Below are 23,133 nucleotides of genomic sequence, written 5' to 3'. Positions count from 1 at the left end.
AATGGCACTTTACAGTGTTTCGTAATTGTATTCAGGGGCACAGTACATGGTAATATTATATTCAGGGGCGCAGTGTATGGTATTATTATGTTCAGGGGTGCAGTATATGGTGCTATCATATTCAGGGGTGCAGTGTATGATGGGATTATATTTAGGAACACAGTGTATGGTGCTATTATAGTAGGGGGCACAGCGTATGGTACTATAATATTTAGGGGCATAGCGTGTGGAACCATGAGAATTTTATCTTTGTTTATAGGTGCATAAATGTTGGAAAAGTGAGGAACCAAAGACATCTGAATGACAAATTCTGCAGAAACAGGTCGTGGCCAGGAGAATTCGTCATGAGATCTGGACCGGATGGAGAAAAAGAAAAAGAAAAACAATGACTAGAATTTGAGAAGACGTCACCTGCGAGTCACTTGATTTATAAAGAATCTGTCACCTTGTAGGAAATGCTTGTATTTCTGTGTAGTACATGACTAATAGACAAATGGGTCTTACCATTCCTCTTGTCAGGAGAATGTGTCTCTACATAGTGTGATGCTGTCAGCGATAGTTGGAGACCGTCAGTATGTAGAGAAACAGCCCGTTGACCAGGTAAATCGGAACACCAATTTGTCAATGCTCCCACAGAAAGGTGGTGTTAACTATAGACACAGCGCGGCAAGGCAGTGGTGGAGAAGGGGGGCCCAAGTTCGGGTAACAGCCTAGGCCCTATGGTCTCCATAATCCGTCACGGAATAATACATCCATAACAAAAATAATCATAGCACACCCAGTTGTTCACAACACACAAGCCCCTAATCCTGGGACAGGTAAGCTGTTCTGCCTTTTATCTTTCCATTTCTTAAAGGTGAGGATAGAGGCGTGTACTCTTGGACAGTTCTGCCTTCTCTTGATCTGAAATTTTGCAGTTGTTGTGGAGAGAGGGAGTCATGCACTGGGTCACACTGCCTAAGTGATGGGGCTATCCCTAAGTGTGTCCACCATTCTGCCCATGAAGTGTCAGCACGAACATCAAGATATACTTATATAACATCAGTAGTGCGTCATCACTTTTTCACAAGTATCGATCCAATAAAGATCATTCACATCATTACCATTTAGGGAACCGTCCAAGAGTAAGGCCATATAAATAAGTTACTTAGCCTTACTTTAAGACGGTTGCCTAAATAGTAATGATGTGAATGATCTTTATTGGATCGATACTTGAAAAAGTGATGATGCACTACTGATGTTATATAAGCATATGAGTGTCCTTGGTATCCTTGTTAAAATATTCTTGATTTCTTGGTGGGTTTCTATCACAGAATTTATATATGTACGTGGGCAACTTTGCCAGGATATTTGCCAAATTTAAGCAGTTGTTAATAAAAATTGGGTTTGATATATTTTCAACCTCAACGAGTGGTATGTATTTCTTTTAAATTTTCTTTTTTGCTTTTCCCTAGTTTTGTCACCATGTAATATTTACAATACATTTATTAAGTTATTTTTGATGACATTTAATATACACAATTGATTACTTGCCTCTACTGTTTTCCAAGGTCTAAATTCAATTTTTTTGGAGCTAGGGATGTAGTCAATTCCTGGCGTGGCAGATGGTGGATCTGAAGGGCGAGTGGCACACCATACAGATGTCGGCACAGACAGGTCTGGTCCGTTACGTATCACTGGAATCTCTACAGAGCCTGTTGGACAGTAGAATAAATTAGGATCTAAGTAAAATCTGATAAATTACATGACTGCGTAGTGGTGTACTAACATAGAAAAATTACATTTATTCAAAGGATATGCTATACCAGGGGTGGGCAAACTTTTTGACTCGCGGGCCACAATGGGTTCTAAAATTTGACAGAGGGGCCGGGCCAGGAGCATTTGGAGGGAGTGTTTGGGCCGGATATACTAAAGCATTAAATGTAGTGTGTGCAAACCTCATAGCACAGTAAGAACACTACAACCCAATTTATTAACTGTCTTTCAAATGTGAAAAATAGCCCTTATCAGTTAATAAAAGTGACGGCTGATATTGTACTCTTTGAAAACCGCAACATCTTCTTGGCATATCAGACATACAGCCGTTGATCGGACTTCAGTGAAGAAGTATTTTGTTGTCCACTCCTTATTAAACACTCGGCATTCGCTGTCCACTTTCCTTCTCTTTGGTCCGCTCATTTTCACAGAAGGGCTTAATGGTGACGTGAAACGAAGTGAAAATTAAAGTGAAATAAAGAGAAATACGCGCCACATTAACAACGGTCAATGTGTTTTGAGTGCGCCATCTATTGGGAAAACGTGGGCATTGCAGGGAAAGGGGAAAAAAAAGGAGGTTTTTACTATAATTTGGACAAGTTCGGCGGGCCGGATTAAAAAGCCTAACGGGCCGTATGTGGCCCGCGGGCCGTAGTTTGCCCATGTCTGTGCTATACTATGGCCTTGTTTGCAAGCATAAATATGGCAGGAAGCAAATATGGATTTTCCCTGGTTGTGTACATGTTTATGTGCTTATCTAATAAACCAGATGGTAGATAGACCTGTCAGACAATATCTATTGAATAAAGAAAAGTCTGTTACTTTTAACAGCTTTAACTGTATAACAAACTCATGGAGCTAGCCCCTTCAATATGTCCCCAATTTTTGCATATTTGGTATTGTCATGACAATCCAAATCTCGTTTTTATAGTTTTCAACGAAAAGATGTAGACATACTTTTAAATCATTTTCTCGCTATATAATATTTTACACTTCAGATTACCATGGTGTTTGTTTGGAATTATTACTACTAATTTAGTAACTTTTTCACTTGGGTGATATGGGTAATATTACATTTTGTTTCTAGATCATAAACCATTTAGAGTGTAGAGACTTCTTCACAACCCTGTAAAAATATTACTAGAAACCCCTTTGCGTGAACACAATTATGAGAACACAGTACTTGGAACTTTGGCTCATTTTTACCTGCATCTTCGCTGAAAGTAAATGTAGCGTTGCCCAAGGAGACTGTTGAAGCATCATTGGGTCCTTCAATAACAACCCTGGCAGTTGCAACGCTTCCAAGTCTAGCATTCTCTGAAGTGTCGGCAAGGGCAATCTCAAATTCTTCCTCTTCTTCATATTCACTGTCATCAATTACTTTAATGTCACACGTGGACATTGTAACTCCAGGTCCAAAAACGACACGGTTTTCATTGTTCATTCCCCTCGACTTAAAGTCAGAGCCTGACTCTAATGCATAAAGACTGCTACCTTTGGCGGATTTTGGGACTGTGTAGCAAATAGTAGAAACAATGCTTCCTGAGTCACCTGTTAAAATAATACAGTAATTATAATGAAGTCATTAATTAAACTTGCTATCTATATCACTATTTGTAAAATAATTCTTCTATTTTTTTCTAAACAAAGCCTTCTGTATAATATTGCCCAACTCTTTACTTTCCCCAAACACCCTGTAAGGTAGAAAAACATAAATGAAGAAAAGGAACAAGCACAACAATCCAATGTAATTTAGCAGCAGGTCCAGATAAGAAGTTACAAGAGCATAAAATAAATTGCGTAGAAAAAAAAATCAGAACAAAGGCTTAACCTAGAAAATATAAAGTAGTGTTTCAAGTGCCGGCTATTACTGTGTAAGACCAAAGCGTGTTGTTAATTTAAAAAGGGTCTCTGCTAGCAGAAGTGCAGATATCTATAATGGGTTGCAGCTTCGGGCTGCTTCTATTTAGGTATTTCCATTAGATGTGACAGTCGCAAAGATACAGATAATAGAAAATCAAATAAATAAGCAGCACAGCCAAAGCAATCACAGGGTTATTTACTGATGTGAGCTCAGCAACATAAGAAATTGTGAAGTCTCCATTGTCTACAAACTTTAATGGAAGTTCCACAGCAGAATTCTGAATGTCACACCGTTTCTGTTTTATCTGGGAAATATTGTAATATAAAGTTTCTAGCCTTTGCAATAAATTTAAAGGGTATGTACACCTTTGAATGGCATTTTTTTTATTAATAAAAAGGTCAGTCAGTGTGATTGGTGCAACTTTATAAATGGTTTTTATGAAAAATTATTTTTACTTTTTGAGATACAGCTGCTCTGTATTCTCTATACAGAGCAGCTGTATAGTTCACTATGACCTGAATCCGTTAGTCCCGCGGGGCTGATGGGTTCAGGGTCAGGAGGTCCTGCATGTCTCTGACACACAGGATCCACCTGTAATCTATCACATCTGAGACACGCAGGACCCGCTGTCACTGAACCCGTCAGCCCCGCGGGACTAACGGATTCAGGTCATAGTGAATTTATACAGCTGCTCTGTATAGAGAATACAGAGCAGCTGTATCTCAAAATGTAAAACTATTTTTTAATAAAAACTATTTATAAAGTTGCACAAATCACACTGACTGACCTTTTTATTAATACAAAAATGCCATTAAAAGGTTTACAAAGCCTCTAAGACCTATACAGAGAAGGATTTGGTTTGTGTCCTGATAAGCCAAGTATGATGACTTACTATGGGGGACCATCGCAATCCTGAAAACCAGATTTCCTATGGCAAGCTGGTTGTTGTTTTTTTATCATCAAGTGTAGATAGGTGAATAGACAAGTTGCATGAGAACATTAACAAATGATACAACTATAATGATGTAAGTGAGTGATCCTGCATAGACATTGTATAAGCTGGACAAAAGGCTCTATGAAATGTATCATTACAGTCATGGAAAGTGCTGCTTGTGACCAGATTGTAGGGTGCACACTCCTGCAGCACGGTCAAGTACCAGTAATTCAATTGTAAATACTACTGAACCTCATATAGCAAATCTATCCATTTACGTACATAATAATGAATGTAATACGGTAATTATGGAAAATATATAACAGAATCACTGGTTTCAATAATTCACACGACACAGAACTCTGATCATTTCAGAGACCGCTAGCAAGGGAAGTGGAAGAAATTATTTTTCTTAAGTATACATTTTCTTACAAGGTATTCCAAATTACACAGCTATTTCAAGATGTAATAGACTAATATGCACTGCGGTTATGCTGGTTCATCAGAATCTGCCAGCATATCTGTGCTTATATTCTTATAATGTGCTGACAACGAAACAAGATATTAACCATGGCTGATATATTTCAATGTAATGTCCCTGGAACATATATTTACTTAGAATCCTAATGAGTAACATCGTTGTTTTGAGTGATATTAATGTGCTCAAAGTGCTAGAGGATAAGACCATATGAACATTTGCCATTCCTCCTCTAGAGGGCGCCTTGTAAACAGTTTCTGAAATAGTTACCGAAACACAGTAAGATAAAATTCAAGTAGACAGAGACATCATACGAGTCGTTCCTAACTGCTATTACTTGTAGAGTATTGTCATGAAATGTATTGTATTTTTTTGTATAAGTCACGCTATCTGATCTTTTATGTAAACCAATGAAAATGATGGACATTTACTTATCTGACTTAATTTTTCTCATGGTTTACGATTCTGGGCATGTTGGTGTCACTATTTCGATCACTATTCATAAAGGTTATTCCTTCACCCAGTTTCTTTGCAGTCATTCCCAGAACAACGTATGTCATTGTGTATTAAAATAACAATTGAGCACCATTTATCACGTATGGAATGGCTAAGGGGTTGGCCTGCTTATTTCATTTTTTTTATATATCTGCTTGTTTGCCACAGAGAAGAATATTATTCTCATTTCCACTAAATTTTGTGCATGATCCTGTATGATTGAAATCTCCAAAAATAGAATGGTTTGGTTAAAGAGGATCTTTCACTACTTTATTAATGCCCAATCGCCTAACTAATATGATAGGTGCTGTCATGCTGATCATTCCAGTGAAAATTGTATAAAAAAACGTTTATTATTTTAGTTATGAGCTTTTTCCTGAATATGCAAATAAGGCTATACTAGCCAAATGGGCGGTAATGCTGCTTTTTCTCTGTGGACAGTGTTATTTTTTGCCTGCATGACGCTGTCCAGTCAGCATCATACAGCTTCTCGACTTCCCTGCACAGCGTGATCTCAGGTTTAATCGCGAGAGGACGCTGTGTTTACATTTCTGGACGCAGCTCCTTCAACACATTGCCTCAGCGTTCATCCAAGAAGACGTTACCGCTACTTTGGCTAGTGTAGTCTCATTTGCATATTTAGAAAAAAAGCTCATAACTTTTAAAACAATAATAGTTTTGGGAAATAATTTTCACTGGAATGATCAGCATGACAGCGCCTATCAGTTAGGAGATTGGGCATTAATAAAGTAGTGACTAATCCTCTTTAAATAGATAGGTCCTATATTCAAGTTATCTAGAAAATAATAGCAGACATTGAGACAAAACAATGTAACAAACCTTTTCTTTCAACAGGTACCGACAGGACATCAACACTCTCATTAGCACGGTAGATCTTCTTATCAAACTGCAGAGTAGGCTCATCTTCTGTGTCATTAATGTTAACAGTCGCTTTAGTGATTTGCCCCAGAAGGGCATATGCTGGCATGCTCAATTCCACTGCGAAATGTTCAATATTCTCATATACCTGGTCGTCATTTATGATGATGGTACAGGCTTTACTGTCTTCTCGCTCATCAAACTGGACCTAATAGATTTATATAGGACAGCTTTTTACATACATGCACACAGCAGCTTTCTCTTTTAATCAAATACTTTGATGCTGAAATGTCTCGATAAGTCTCTGTTTACATCACATCAGAGCCTTCTATTGAAGGGATATGTTGGTAGTATTTTCCAACGTACTCCTCTGACAGATGGCTCCCACGCATGCCCTTGTATAGGGGAATATGATGCAAATAGGGTCCAATTTAAAAAAAATTATAACTGGATGCTTCTGTATGGAATAGCGTAGACTACTCTGTATTAGAAAAATGGAGCCCTGAACCGAATATAAAAATAAAAATAAATTAATCAGCAAAGAATTTTAAACCTAAAAATTATATGATGATAAAAGGTGGGTACTGACTATAAGGTTTTAGTACTTTTATTTCTAGGCACAAAGGGAAAGTAATAAGCAATACAGATATTTACCTGCCCAGCATATTCCACATAGTCCTGCTGTCCTGGTCTAGAGCCCATACTGGAGCTTGATTTGGCAGTTCCCTGTTCTGTCCGGCACAGTACTATTGCATACTGATTAAGATTCCCAGTCCTTTTTACAGTAACACTTATAGATCCTGCTTTTTCACTTACGTTGTAACTTTTAACAAAAAACATACATATTATTAATATGAAAAATGTTAAGCACTCATTAGTATGTGATGGACACATTACATTGAACAGTAGATGGAGCATATTCAATGGTGGAGAAAAAGCAACAACACACCCTAGCTAAAGCATTATATAATAATAAATTAAAAAAATGGAGCATAGTTTAAAACCTCTTTTCGTATATTCTTAGACATCAGTTATAATCCAAAATTCTAAATGTGCAAAGCGAAAAAGAACAGAATTGTATATATAAAATAATAGGGGCTAAAGAAGAGAACCGTGCATATGCTCACTACCTAACAGAATCCAAACTTATTTTCGATGGTGGAAAACTCGTTTTAACTTTTCAACTCCTTCACCTGTTTTATCCAGTTGTTTCATATATTAAATATACGATATTCAGAGAATAAAAATGACTGATTTTTGTAAAATTTTTTAGCAAAACACAACACATCAGTCTAGTCCTGAAATAAAATAAACATTGTGTGGAAAAAAAATAGCCTTTCCAGAACAATCCAAAGAAACCACCATATTAAAGATAACCTTAGTGCAACATGTTATAGGAAAGGCTTCACAAACACTGTCTCACGTGAATTAATTTTTCTAACTTCCTCCGTTATTTACATATTGGTGCAGTTATGTTTGGCGTCCAATATGTAAATAAACCCCTGAACTGTCAATGGGGCATTTCTATCTAACTAAATTGCAAGGGGGCGTTATACTCCTCGCTCTGACACTGTCCAATCAGCTACGGACAGTGTCAGGGCGGCTTGCTCTGTGTTCCCTCCCGCGAGAATACACAGAGAGAGAGCGCTCTCTGCAGAACCACCAGCCTTTGTGTGTTCTCGCGGGAGGGAACACAGCGCAAGCCACCCTGTCATTGTCCGTAGCTGATTGGACAGTGTCAGAGCGATTAGATTTGTGAAAATAAAGAGACAGTTTATCAAATAAATCTCAGGTTTGATATCTCAAACTTAATGTTATTCTTTAATTTATTAGAAGATGTGTTTTGAATCAATTTAAGCCCGGCATGGGTGTCCTGTGCCAGCTAGAGTGGGTGTTGAGCTGTCAAAAGACAGTCGGGCTCCTGCTCTAATGGCTGGGATTGGAGTTACTTCCTATCCCAGCCATATAACCCCTTAGATGCCGAGGTCAATAGTGACATTGACATCTAAGTAGTTTCAATGGGAGGGGGCTCTCTAACTCCATTTGCACCCCCGGAACAAGATCGCGGGTTGCCAATGGTTTCCATGGCAACCGGAGGCCTAACAAGTCTGTCATCAGTGTATGCCTATTAGGCTACAGAAGTATTGCAGTGTATTGGAAAAATGTGACTTCCCATAGTGGGACTAAAAAAATGTTAAATAAAGCTTAATAAAGTTAATGATAGATAAATTAAAAATCCCAAGTAAAAAAAAAATGTTTCCCTTACAAAAAGCAAAGCTTTTTAAAAAAAGCTACACATAACAGGTATTCCGCGTCCGTAACAACCCAAACTGCAAATCTATTACATTGTTTAGCCTGAAAAGTGAACAAAAAAAAAAACAATGCCAGAATTACTGTTTTTTGTTCATTCTGCCTTCTAAAATTTCTTATAAAAAGCAACCAAATAGTTGTATGTACCCCAAAATAAACCTTTATACAGCTATATCGGCATAAAACGGAAAAAAAGTTTTGGCTCTTAGAATATGGCGACACAAAAACTACTAAAAAGTAGTAATACATTAAAAAAACTATATAAATTTGTAATCGCCGTAATCATAACGACTGGCAGAATAAAGTCATTATGTTATTTTTCCCAAGACGCAAATAAGCACAGCAGAATTTTTATTTTTGGATTAAGCCCCATAAAAAATTACTAAAAGTTCATCAATAAAATATATGTACCCTAAAATCCTGCAATTAAAAAAACTGCTTGTCCCATAAAAAACAAGCCCTCACACGGCTATGCCTACAGCAAAATAAAAAAGTTATGGCATTTGAAATGACACGTTAAAAAAAAACACTCATTAAGACCCAAAATAGGATGGTCACTAAATGGTTAAAGTCTATCAGCAACCAAAATCTTTAGCTGGACATTCGACCTCATAAACCTCCCTCAAAATGTTTCCCTTACCATGACCCTCCCTTGTTTCTGAAATGCTACACATGGAAAACCAACAGTAATTAATAGAAGCTATGAATGAGTATAAGTGAATCCGAAGAAAGATTTAGCGGGTTTGTTTTAGAGAATCCCTGTCCTTATGGTCTTTTACAGGACATTAAGTTGCTAGAGGAGGTGCCCCTCTTTGGAACCCATCTAATAAGTTGGCTCTAGACAACTGCCAACATCCTTTGAAATCAGCAGATGCCTGCGATTTTCAATGGGCACAGTACATCATTTTATGTAAGGATTTTTTTGTAGCCACAGACTTACCTAACATGGGTAAAACTGATCAGCGACCACTGGATGTGGAACATGTTGTCACTGACCACATTGGGCTTGCTGTCTTTCACAAGAAATTTAAAGTTATCCATGGTTTCCTTGTACTTGGCTTCATTTAAAATATAACGTATCAAGCCAAGGTTTATGTGATCTGGCATGCAAAAAAGAAGCACATTTTAATTGACACAAGAAGTATGTGTATTTAACATCTCAACAGCAAATGACTTAACGTTTATTAATATGCAGCTCACCACAAGAATAAATCAGACGCATACTCTGTCTATAGTGCGCTAATGTGCAACATCTGAAGCATTAGAAACTATACAATAAAAACAATAATAATAAGAAGAAGAATAATGTGTTGTCTATAGTTAAAGAGGCTCTGTCACCAGATTTTGCAACCCCTATCTCCTATTGCAGCAGATCGGCGCTGCAATGGAGATAAGAGTAACGTTTTTTGGGCGTGTATTGTGTGTGTACATCTGGGCGTTTTTACTTCTTTTACTAGCTGGGCGTTGTGAATAGAAGTGTATGATGCTGACGAATCAGCATCATCCACTTCTGTTCGTTACCACCCAGGTTCTGGCAGTGCACAGACACAGCGTGTTCTCGAGAGATCACGCTGTGACGTCACTCACTTCCTGCCCCAGGTCCTGCATCGTGTCGGACGAGCGAGGACACATCAGATGTACAGACACAATACACGCCCACTTGGACATAACTTTAAACACGCCCAGTTGTACTTAAGAAAGGCTCATTTGCATAAATATAAAAATGCTCATAACTTGGCCAAAAATGCTCATTTTTGAAAAAAACAAAACGTTACTGTAATCTACATTGCAGCGCCGATCTGCTGCAATACGAGATAGGGGTTGCAAAATCTGGTGACAGAGCCTCTTTAAATAGAATGATACTGGAGGATAGCCCAGTACAAAGGCATAATACATTATGATTCCATTTAAGACACATTTCCATAGATTTAAAGAAAAACAGTCCAGGGAATGTGTGCGTCTCAGGGTGAACAACAAAAATTGAAATAAATCTCCCAGAATTACGTGTTAAAAAAACAACTATGCAACCTTGTATGCTAAAAATAAGGGTGTAGTGGGAAGGCACTAGTCTGTCTGACACATCCCTGATGGACATATTTGGTCACCAATATCTGATAACTAGATATTCTACATAGAATCAGTTCTGGAATCATTCATGAAGAAAGTTTTATTGTTTTTTGTTGTTTTTTTTAAAGCTGCATTTAATGGTTTCTATTGCAATTTTTGTGATGCACCATCTTTCCGCTGCACAACTACCAGCACATACGACCATACGCTAATAAGACTAAAACTTAATTTTAGTTCGAAATTCTAGTATCAACATTTAAACTAAACTACACCTGAATGTTGAGCGACTGAATCGTTTATTTAAAAAATAAAAAAAATACCTTGTGTAAATGAAGTGAGAAATACCCCAGGTTTTAGCTTGTTTTCCAAATAGCCATGTGTGGGCCCACTTAATATTTCATAAGTAAGTTGCTTGTCATCCGTGTCTGGGTCCATGGTCATTAATTCCTTCTTTGTAATGTAATTAGAAGCCTATAAATACAATTTTTTAATGATTTTCATCAAGCGCTAAGAGAAATTCCATTAAAAAATGCTTTATTGACAAACATTTTAGAAAGCTACGCATTAGAGAATAGTAAGTAATACCAACAACACAGTAGCATAAATCAATGTTACAAAGATTATATAAGAATTTTATATATATATATATATATATATATATATATATATATATATTACATTTGCAGTAAATATAGAGCTTCTTCTCACAAATCTGTACGTTTATGGCTAAAAAGCAACTTGCTGTAGAAGGAGCTTTGCCCCACTGCTTTGTCGGCAATAAGATATCAGGAATGGTAAGCCACGCCCATTGTTAAGCCCCTCCCTCAGTCGGCTGTCATCTTAAAATGGAAGAATGGAATGGAGGAAATTAATCCGTTCATGACCAAGGTTCATTGATGCCCCTGTGTCCAGGTCAAGTTTTTCATTTCTGATATGCACTTCTTTAAACAATAATATCTTTGCAACCGCTTTGAATATCACAACTATTTTTACACACTCCTTGACGTCAGTGTCTGTCAGCACAAGAGAAATAGATCTCTCATGGTCTGTAGAAGGAGAAAGAAGTACAGGAATGAAGATATGCTAGTACATGAAAACAACTGAATGCAGCAGCATCCTGGACTTACAGAACTCACATCCAGCCTGTATTAACGGGACGGATATGCCCACAGGAGAAAAGGTTGTAAACTGCATATCAGGGGATTTGAAAATGAATGAAGGAAAGAAGATTGCAGTCTAAAACTTAAGAAACCACTAACATATAAAAAAAAAAAAATTCCATGCCAAAGGTGTCCATAGCCTTTAACAACAATCCCTTAACCCCTTCCCGTCGTAAACAATTTTCAGATTTTCATTTTCATTTTTCCTCCTCACCTTCCAAAAGCCACAACTTTTAAACTTTTTCATCTATATAGTCCTGTGTAATTTATTGTGCCATATAATGTACTAGGAAACCGTAAAAAAAATAATTGTGGGGTAGAAAATGAAAAACACAGCGATTCCTCCATTGTTTTTTGTGCTTCGTTTTTACGGAATTCACCGTGCAATTAAAACAAGATATTTTTATTCTGCGGGTCAATACAATTACGGCGATACCAAATATATATACAGTGAAGGAAATAAGTATTTGATCCCTTGCTGATTTTTTGTTTGCCCACTGTCAAAGACATGAACAGTCTAGAATTTTTAGGCTAGGTTAATTTTACCAGTGAGAGATAGATTATATAAAAAAACAAAACAGAAAATCACATAGTCAAAATTATATATATTTATTTGCATTGTGCACAGAGAAATAAGTATTTGATCCCTTTGGCAAACAAGACTTAATACTTGGTGGCAAAACCCTTGTTGGCAAGCACAGCAGTCAGACGTTTTTTGTAGTTGATGATGAGGTTTGCACACATGTTAGATGGAATTTTGGCCCACTCCTCTTTGCAGATCATCTGTAAATCATTAAGATTTCGAGGGCTGTCGCTTGGCAACTCCGATCTTCAGCTCCCTCCATAAGTTTTCGATGGGATTAAGGTCTGGAGACTGGGTAGGCCACTGCATGACCTTAATGTGCTTCTTTATGAGCCACTCCTTTGTTGCCTTGGCTGTATGTTTCGGGTCATTGTCGTGCTGGAAGACCCAGCCACGAGCCATTTTTAATGTCCTGGTGGAGGGAAGGAGGTTGTCACTCAGGATTTGACGGTACATGGCTCCATCCATTCTCCCATTGATGCGGTGAAGTAGTCCTGTGCCCCTAGCAGAGAAACACCCCCAAAACATAATGTTTCCACCTCCATGCTTGACAGTGGGGACGGTGTTCTTTGGGTCATAGGCAGCATTTCTCTTCCTCCAAAACACGGTGAGTTGAGTTAATGCCAAAGTGCTCAATTTTCATCTGACCACAGCACCTTCTCCCAATTACTCTCAGAATCATCCAGATGTTCATTTGCAAACTTCAGACGGGCCTGTACATGTGCCTTCTTGAGAAGGGGGACCTTGCGGGCACTGCAGGATTTTAATCCATTACGGCGTAATGTGTTACCAATGGTTTTCTTGGTCACTGTGGTCCCAGCTGCCTTGAGATCATTAACAAGTTCCCCCCGTGTAGTTTTCGGCTGAGCTCTCACCTTCCTCAGGATCAGGGATACCCCATGAGGTGAGATTTTGCATGGAGCCCCAGATCGATGTCGATTGACAGTCATTTTGTATGTCTTCCATTTTCTTACTATTGCACCAACAGTTGTCTGCTTCTCACCCAGCGTCTTACTTATGATTTTGTAGCCCATTCCAGCCTTGTGCAGGTCTATGATCTTGTCCCTGACATCCTTAGAAAGCTCTATGGTATTGCCCATGTTGTAGAGGTTAGAGTCAGACTGATTAATTGAGTCTGTGGACAGGAGTCTTTTATACAGGTGACCATTTAAGACAGCTGTCTTTAATGCAGGCACCAAGTTGATTTGGAGCGTGTAACTGGTCTGGAGGAGGCTGAACTCTTAATGGTTGGTAGGGGATCAAATACTTATTTCTCTGTGCACAATGCAAATAAATATATCTAATTTTGACAATGTGATTTTCTGTTTTTTTTTTTATATAATCTATCTCTCACTGGTAAAATTAACCTAGCCTAAAAATTCTAGCCTGTTCATGACTTTGACAGTGGGCAAACTTACAAAATCAGCAAGGGATCAAATACTTATTTCCTTCACTGTAGTTTTTTCTATGTTTTACTACTTTCACAAAAAAAAAATTAAGTATAAAAAATAAAATGTATTCTGGGTCGCGGAATTCTGAGAGCCATAACTTTTTTATTTCTCAGTCGATTAAGTGGTACGAGGGCTTATTTTTTGCGGGATAAGCTGTAGTTTTTAATGCTATCATTGAGTACATGCAAGGTTTTGATCACTTTTTATTAGATTTTTTGTGGGAGATGAGGTGACCAAAAATAGCGATTCTGGCATTTACATTTTTTGTTTTTACAGCGTAGACCGTGCGGGTTAAATAATTATATATTGTAATAGTTCAGACTTTTACGGGTGCGGCGATACCAATTATGTTTCTTTTTTTTATAATGCTTTAGGGGGAAAATGGGAAAAGGTTTTTTTTTTTTGAACGTTTAATTTATTTTTATTTTGTAACTTTTTTTTATTAGACCCCCTAGGAGACTTTAACCAGCATTTGTTAGATTGCTTGCACTATATACTGCAATACTAATGTATTGCAGTATATCGTCTTTCTGACAGGATTCTATTAAGCCCTGCCAGAGCCAGGGCTTAATAGGAGCACAAAGATGGCTGACCTGGGGGCCTTCATTAGGCCCCCAGGCTGCCATAGCAGCCATCGTGCGGGGGGGCACGATGAGCTGCTAGAGGGGATCGCCCCCTCGTTCTAACCATTTAAATGCCGCGGTCGGTATTGACCGCAGCATTTAACATGTTAAACAAGGGGGATCGCGCTCATTACTGTAATCACGGGTGTTGTGTGACGTAATCAGTGCATGCGCAGCAGAGCCAATTCGACCAGTAAAACTTCAGGGCTGTACTGCACATCCGCCGATTCATAAGCCGAGGCGCAGGCACGCTCACGAGAATACGGGGCCAGGCATGATCAAGGCTTCTACACTGGCTGGCCCTGTCAATCAAAGAAGGAAGGGAGGGAGGGAGGGACAGACTGGGGATAGAAGGTAAAGCTGTTTGGAGCAATGGTGAGGCATTTGTTGCTCCAAAAAGCTAATTTGCATATGAAGAATAAAGTTATTATCGCTGCAACGGAGCCACTCATCTGAAAAATGAAAACAGCATTATATTCAGGTGAGGCATTGATAAGCCAATTTCTGGTCACAGAAGCATATAAAATTTTGTAAAATTCAAACAGACTTGCATATTAAGCTAACATTACCTTTCCATCCATGTATTCCAACCACTGAAGTCCCAAATTGGTAACGATTCTTGGTGTTCCATCATCAACCGCAAGAATGTCTACCTTAAATCTCTGAAGAGTTGCAGTTACTATCTGAAACCACAAGGTAGATATATATAAATATATTTACTACACTGCAATATCAGTTGATGGAGATAAAAAAAAAACTACATCCATCCTGTCAATTTTGATTAACCCCGAAATGACCATTGACCGATGTATGCGTCACGAGCGGGTGCTAGTTTCTGCTCTGTGACGGACATATCCATCATTGGGATCTCGTGGGTACAGTGGCAGTACCCATCAGTGGTGGGAGCACGGCTGTTATATACAGGTATGATCCTGATCCAAAATCACTATGATCCCAGCGGTTTAACCGCTTAGATGCCAGTCAATAGAAAATTTGGCTTCTAAAGGTGTTTAATAGAGGAAGAGATATGCAAAAAAATGGGACATAGAATATAATTAAAACCACAGAAAAGGCCATACTCACAAATTAGGAGGAGGGCAGCCCGCTCTCTTACAGTATGGGCGTTCTAAATAGGCTGCTATTCAGCGATATATGCTGTGCCTCACTATCCAAACAGTATGTCTCCATGTTTTACACACTACACTCGTTTTTGTATCACTCACAGCCCTGATTTCTACACACTACACTTCGTAATGTCCCCTATACCTCAAATGTATACCATACACAGTACTTTAATTATTTTTTAACTTTTCCATTATACATTTACTTCCATGCCCAACACACCACACCCCTCAAGGTTAGTGGGAGTGGCTATCATTATTTAAACACACCTGGGCACTTCCCTTCAGCAGCATTCTCTGACCTGGCCGCGTCCTGTTTGGCACGGGTTTTTACCCTCCTCCTAATATGTGAGTATGGCCTTTTCTGTGGTTTTAATAGAGGAAGAGGGCACTTTCTTTCAGTCCATCGGCGCCCCGCGATGGGTTAACATGGCAGCTGGGATCCTAATAAAGGCCCCCAGGTCTGCCCTTAGTTTCTGCCTGTATTTATTTCAGGTGACTGATGCAAATGCTCATCTGTAATCCATTTGCGGTATCTGTTCTTCACCAGATTCATAATGGAGAATGCAGATTCACATATATGTAGAACCAAACATAGTAAGAACATGGCTTGGTATTTTTTTGCAGTAGGGGATATCTATGCATAACCAATTTTGTAATCTGTAGAGTAGTAGAACTTGCCCAGGTAAAAGCTTGATGGGCCTCAAGAGCAAATTGGCCAATGCACAGCAAGACTTCTTGACCAATTGTGAAATCTCAGAACCCACTTTAAAAATGGTAAATAAGCTTTTGCATGAAGCCCACATGGTTACAGAAAAAAATGTCTTTGGTCTTTGTTTCTTGGATGATTTCATTAAGCTTTGAAAAGTGAAGCAAGGCTTCTCGTAGATCACTATGCAAAAGCTCTAATTTCTTCTAAAAGCCCTCACTGCTTTCATCAAGTCAAATATAGTTTGCTTTTTACCTTGTAGTTTTACATTTAAAGGAACAGTGTCGCCACAAATTTTTTTTTTATATCAGTTTGAGGTTAGTGTTTTATTAAAAACGTTTGTATTTATTTGTGTGTTTGTGTGTTACTTTTTTTAATTTTTACACTTTTTCTTTCCTATGGGGGCTGCCATTTTTTTTCAATTTCTGTATGTGTCGATTAACGACACATACAGACATGGAATACGGCAGCTCCAGTCCCATAGGGACTGCGAACGGGGCCCGTTCCATCCACTATGGTGTACGCCGTCTGTGTGGGAACGGCGCATGCGCCTCTCCCACACAGTCCAATTTGAAATACGCGCCGTCCGGCGCCATTTTCCTGTGGACCGGAAGTCGCGGCCGGATAGTAAGATTACTACTTCCGGTCGCGGCTTCCGGACTTGTGCACATGGAGCAGCGGCAGCAGACGGAGCGGACGGTCCGGAGGGAGCGGCGGCGACTGGAGCAGGTAAGTGATTTCTGTGTATGTAAGTGTTATACTGTGTGTTTACTAGTGTATGTTAATCTACTACACCGTGTGTTCGCTCAAAAAATGGCGACACACAGTGTAGGAGGTTAGACCGTTCAATCCCCTCGTTTCTCCCGGCACTAGCCAGGATAAAGGAGGGGGGGATTCTGAGAGCTCACTAGAGCGAGGGATTTTTTCCCAATTTTGCAGCATAAAGCAATGTGGTTGCTTTACCACATGCAATGCTGCAATTTTGGGAATTGCTCCATCTAGTGACCAGCAATGGGAAATATTATAAATTGAATCCAATTTATAATATTTCCTGACTCGTGAAAAAAATAAAAAACATTAGAACAATGTTTAATCACCCACACACTAATTGTTTAACTAAAAAAAAAATATACATTTTTTGCTAACAACACATTCCCTTTAAATCATTTAAATGGCTTGTAATATCGGCCAGAAAAGCAACAATTTCCATTTTGTCTTTGAAACACAAATGTCAAAAATTCTTACGCTTTTCCGGTCTTCTGTTCAGCTAAAAACTTCTCCAGGTCTTTTTGAATGTTCCAGAAACGTTTTCACAGTGGACCACTGCCAGGGAGGCCCGCACAACTGACACTGTGGTAGGCGGTCCTTGCCTGCAGTGGCACTCTGCCACTGCCCTTCTGCCTCCCTCACACCCCAAACTGCTTATTTCATTGGTGGCAGTGATCTATGTCCCTCCTCTACTCCAGCAGCACCTAAGTGTGCTTTGGAGCTAAAAGCTCACTGATGTGCTGCTGCTGCTGCTGTAGAGGAGGGACCCCCCTCCTTTACCGCTGTAATGCCAGGATGAAATCAGAAGGTGCACCACCGCACTTCTGGTTTCATCCTGACACCGGCATAATACACAGTGCTGCTTGCCAGTCCAGATGGAAGAGGTCCGGGCAACTGGCGCCTGCAGTCCGGGTTTGGACCGTGGTCGGTCATTTATGGGCCCCTGGACTATTTAGTACCACTGTTAAGAATCCGTTACTGAGATATTTTTGATTATGCCACCATTTTTAGATTATTCTTGTATTGTTAATAATTAGAAATGTGATAAAACATTCACATTATGACATATCTAAGATATACCTCTTTAGCTCCATCTTCTATAATAAAAAAGGGGTTGGTTCCATCTGACACAGTGAAGGAGAATCGGTCCTTCAGGGTATTGCTTCCATCATGATTGTAGCTGATCCGATTCTGGTAGATGTCATCCATCGTGAAGGTAAATGTCTGGCGGTAGCTCTGACCATTGGTGCTGCGTTCAATGACTCCAAAACGAGGTGGCTGGACAATGGTAAACATAACTGATTCTGCCTGTTTCAAAGATGAGAGACCAATATAACTACATTGCAATCAATAATAATGATGTACTGACAATAATATAATTGGCAAAAGCCTTAAATTTTATTTCCATACAGTGCTATTTTGTTATGTTTTATAATAACATTTCCCTCAAAAATAAAATAATGAGTATGCAACCGGTCAAAGGGTCACTGGTCAAATAGATGTAGAAGCCTATTAACTTAGAAGCCTCCTACCTCAGTATCTGCATCGGTAGCTTTTAGCTCAAATTCTGTAATAGTTTTTCGAACACCTTCTTGCACCCTCATTCCTAAATTCTGAACCACAGGTAAAGAGTCGTCCACTTTATTGATGGTGATGTAAAAGGTTTGAGATACCTAATATACAAAAAATACACCACAAGCACAGAACAATCAAAGAGAACCTCTTTCAGGTTTATCATAACAACAAATACACGAGTAAGGTCAGAGGAACCGTCACGGCCAACAAAACCCATTGACTTTAATGGGTTCTATCGGGTTTCCATCATGGTGTCCGTGGTTTTACCAGAAACAATAGCACAGCAGCCATTGTTTTTCTTATTCTTGGCCTGGATCTGCAATGGTCACCCCTAATAGAGCCTCCAACGCAGATGTGAACGAGGCCTTAAAGGAGGAAAGATTTTGGTGAAATTATTTTCTTAACAAATCCAGGTTATTTTCAGAAGTGAAATGTCAAACGGTGTGTTTTAACCCCTTAACGACCGGCGTATAGTGTTTTTACGTCGGCCGTTCAGGGTAGTTCTTCTGAAGCGATGCGTTTCCACGTCGGCACTTCAGGAGAACTTTCCCTGCATCGTGCGGGGTGCTGCTGAAGCCCGGGCTGTTCGTAACAGTCCCGGGCTTCAAGGCAATGATCGGAGACCACTAGCAGTGTTCTCCGATCATATTTAACCCCTCAGATGCGGCACTCAGTAGCGATTTTAGAGGGAGGGGGCTCCCTCTCTCATCCCACTGGCATTCCCGCGTGCATCGCGGGGTGCTGATGGGTTCTATGGCAGCCTGGGGGCCTAACAAAGGCCCCCAGGTCTGCCTTTAGTGATTGCCTGTTCGGCTATGCCAGAGGCATGACCTAGCAGGTGCCGGTCAGTTTTACACTGACCGGCAATAATACACTGCAATACCGAAGTATTGCAGTGTATTATAATAGCGATCAAAAGTTTGCACAGTAAAGTCCCCCAGTGGGACTAAAAAAAAGTAAAAAAAAGTTAAATAAAGTTTGAAATAAATAAATATGTCCCAAGTAAAAAAAAATAAAACCCCCCACTTTTTCCCCTTACAAAATACTTTATTATGAAAAAAAGTAAAAAGTTACTCATATCTGTTATCGCCGCGTCCGTAACAAACCCAACTATAAAACGATTACATTATTTAACCCACACAGTGAATGCCGTAAAAAATATAATAAATAACAAAGCCAGAATTGCTGTTTTCTGTTCATCCTGCCTTCAAAAGTATTTGATAAAAAGTGATCAAACCGTTGCATCTACTCCAAAATGGTACCAATGAAAACTACAAGACGTCCCGCAAAAAAAAAAGCCCTCATACAGCTGCATCGGTCAAAAACTAAAAAAGTTATAGCTCTTAAAATATGGCGACACAAAAGCAAATAATTTGGAAAAAAGTGTGTTTTTACTGTGTACAAGTAGGAAAACATAAAAAAATCCATATAAATTTGGTATCGCCACAATCGTAACAACCCGTAGAATAAAGTTATTATGTAATTTGTACCACACGGTAAACGGTGTAAAATTAAGATGCAAAAGAAAATGGCGAAAATATCAGTTTTTTTTCCAGTACCCCACTAAAAAAGTTATTAAAAAGTCAATCAATAAATTATATGTACCCCAAAATGGTGCTATTATAAAATACAACTTGTCCCGCAAAAAAAAAGGCCTTATACAGCTATGTCGACACAAAAATAAAAAATGTATAGCTCTTTGAATGCGACGATGGAAAAACTTAAAAAATTGCTCGGCCATTAAGGTTTAAAATACCTTCGGTATTAAGGGGTTAAAGAGGCTCTGTCACCAGATTTTGCAACCCCTATCTGCTATTGCAGCAGATAGGCGCTGCAATGTAGATTACAGTAACGTTTTTATTTTAAAAAAACGAGCATTTTTGGCCAAGTTACAGCGTGATCTCACGCTGTGTCTGCACTGCCAGAAGCTGGGCGTTCTGAAGAGAAGTGGATGATACTTCTCTTCAGAAAGCCCAGCTAGTAAAAGTAGTAAACACGCCCCGATGTACGCACATAATACACGCCCAGTTGTACTTTTACTTTTCAACACGCCAAGTTGTACTTTTGCAAGCCTCATTTGCATAAATACGAAAATGGTCATAACTTGGCCAAAAATGCTCGTTTTTTAAAAATAAAAACGTTACTGTAATCTACATTGCAGCGCCGATCTGCTGCAATAGCAGATAGGGGTTGCAAAATCTGGTGACAGAGCCTCTTTAAAGGAACAGTGTCATCACAAATTATTTTTTTATATGTTAAAGATGTTAGTGCTTTATTAAAAACGTTTATATTCATTTGTGTGTTTGTGTTTTACTTTTTCTTATTTTTACACTTTTTCTTCCCTATGGGGGCTGCCATTTTTTGTTCCATTTCTGTCTGTGTCGATTAACGACACATACAGACATGGAATACGGCAGCCACAGTCCCATAGGGACTGCAAACGGCTCCCGTCCCATTGACTTCAGTGTACGGCGTCTGTGTGGGAACTGCGCATGCGCCGCTCCCACACAGTCCAATTCGAAATTGGCGCCGTCCGGCGCCATTTTCCTGTGGACCGGAAGTCGCGGCCGGACAGTAATATTACTACTTCCGGTCGCGGCTTCCGGATTTGTGCACTTGGACCAGCGGCAGCAAACGGAGCGGACGGGCCGGAGGGAGCCGCGGCGGCAGGAGCAGGTAAGAGATTTCAATGTATGTTCGTGTTTGTGTGTGTTTACTACTGTATGTAAACCTACTACGCTGTGTGTTAGCTCAAAAAATGGCGACACACAGTGTAGGAGGTTACACCGTTCAAACCCCTCGTTTATCCCGGCACTAGCCAGGATAAAGGAGGGGGGGATGCTGAGAGCTCACTAGAGCGAGGGCTTTTAACCCAATGTTGCAATGCTGCAATTTTGGGAAATAGCTCCATCTAGTGACCAAAAATGGGTAGTATTATAAATTAGAAATAATAATATTTCCTGACTCGTGAAAAAAATAAAAAAAATTTGAACAATGTTTAATCACCCACACACTAAATGTTTAATTAAAAAAAAAACAACATGTTTTTCTGGCAACACCATGCCTTTAAGTTGAGTCTAGAAATCACTTGGACTTTGAGACAAGGGGTGAAAACTATTCTGTATATGTCGCTTGCACATGATAACATTTTCCACTTTTCAAACCAATTCTGCTATAGACCTAGAAAGACAACCAGCACGAACGTCTATAATATTGCCCACTATGGACAAGATAATGAACCAAACATGCAGAATTCTCATATATGACCGGAAATGTACTCATCATCAGAACATTATATCATCTAAAAAAAAATCCCTTTCCTATGCTCTATTCCCTCGTGTCGATCTCTCAAATTGTTAGTTTTTTTTATTACAAAAATAGGCGAAAAATGAAATAGTAACAAAGAAATATCTAGTCAGATAAAGTCACATTAAAATGTGGTTCATATTCTTTATATATTGAAAAAGAACAACACTCTGGTTGAAGGCATTAGAGGAGAATGTGAATTGAATGAGATTAACCTGTGCAGCCAAATAAACAATGATGAGACCCAGCAAAATTGAATCTGTAAAGAAAATAATATGTGCACCTTGGGAAATTTGCCTCAAGGCCTGTTGTTTACCTCAAAACAAGCACAAATATCCTGTAAACTGAGAACCTAACAAAACAAAAATTCTACCTCATTGACTCCATCTGAGACGGTGAAGGTGAAGTCATCTGTATGTTTTTCATCAGCACTAGTGTGAATGTATTGAAGGCTTTGAGACTCCAGATCTGCCTGGCTAAAGCTGCTAATTTTTATGCCTGGAAAACAAAAATGTTGAAAAAGACCGCCATGCAGTCCGTCTGTCAATCTTTTTATTTATTCCAAAACCATGTAAACAAAAAAAGTCTATGACAAAGTATTACAGAGATAAGAAATCTATAAATAGTTTGTGGACTTTAATTGCAACATAATTCAATATTAGAAGCTGGTCCAGTCCTACATTTAGGGGTTTTGTATGAAGACACTATTTGCTGCAATGATGTGCTTTTGTTTGTGAAATTTTTTTCACGGGTGTACAGTACTGTGCAAAAGTTTTAGCCCATTGTGTTTAAATGCTGTAAAGTAAGAATGCTTTAAAAAAAATAGAAGGGTTAATATTTTTTATCAATTAACAAAAAGATGCAAAGTGAACGAACAGAAGAGAAATCGAAGTCAAATCAATATTTGGTGTGACAATCCCTTGCCTCTAGAACAGCATCAAGTCCTAACCACGGCTCTTCTGTGGATGTAGGCTTCCTCAAATCCTTCTGTCTCTTCATGTAATACCAGACAGACTCGATGATGTTGAGATCAGGGCTCTGTGGGGGCCATATCA

The 23,133-nt window shown here is 39.0% G+C and overlaps 1 protein-coding gene across 1 annotated transcript in view; it reads right to left on the bottom strand.

The window, feature by feature from the left end:
* Window positions 1-23,133, bottom strand: part of FRAS1 (Fraser extracellular matrix complex subunit 1) — a 457,569-nt gene that overhangs the window by 76,344 nt on the left and 358,092 nt on the right. The window contains exons 48-57 of the mRNA XM_075861759.1: window positions 22,452-22,576; window positions 18,730-18,870; window positions 18,278-18,505; window positions 15,169-15,282; window positions 11,103-11,253; window positions 9,656-9,815; window positions 7,060-7,228; window positions 6,367-6,613; window positions 2,962-3,306; window positions 1,534-1,694 (exon numbers count right to left, since the gene is read on the bottom strand). Of these exons, the coding sequence (XP_075717874.1) occupies window positions 1,534-1,694; window positions 2,962-3,306; window positions 6,367-6,613; window positions 7,060-7,228; window positions 9,656-9,815; window positions 11,103-11,253; window positions 15,169-15,282; window positions 18,278-18,505; window positions 18,730-18,870; window positions 22,452-22,576 (1,841 nt within the window). The remainder of the gene's footprint in view (window positions 1-1,533; window positions 1,695-2,961; window positions 3,307-6,366; window positions 6,614-7,059; window positions 7,229-9,655; window positions 9,816-11,102; window positions 11,254-15,168; window positions 15,283-18,277; window positions 18,506-18,729; window positions 18,871-22,451; window positions 22,577-23,133) is intronic.

Source organism: Rhinoderma darwinii, chromosome 1 (assembly GCF_050947455.1).
Source record: "Rhinoderma darwinii isolate aRhiDar2 chromosome 1, aRhiDar2.hap1, whole genome shotgun sequence".
NCBI lineage: Eukaryota > Metazoa > Chordata > Amphibia > Anura > Rhinodermatidae > Rhinoderma > Rhinoderma darwinii.
Note: the sequence above shows the minus strand (reverse complement) of the source record. Positions and strands in the feature narration are given on the sequence as shown.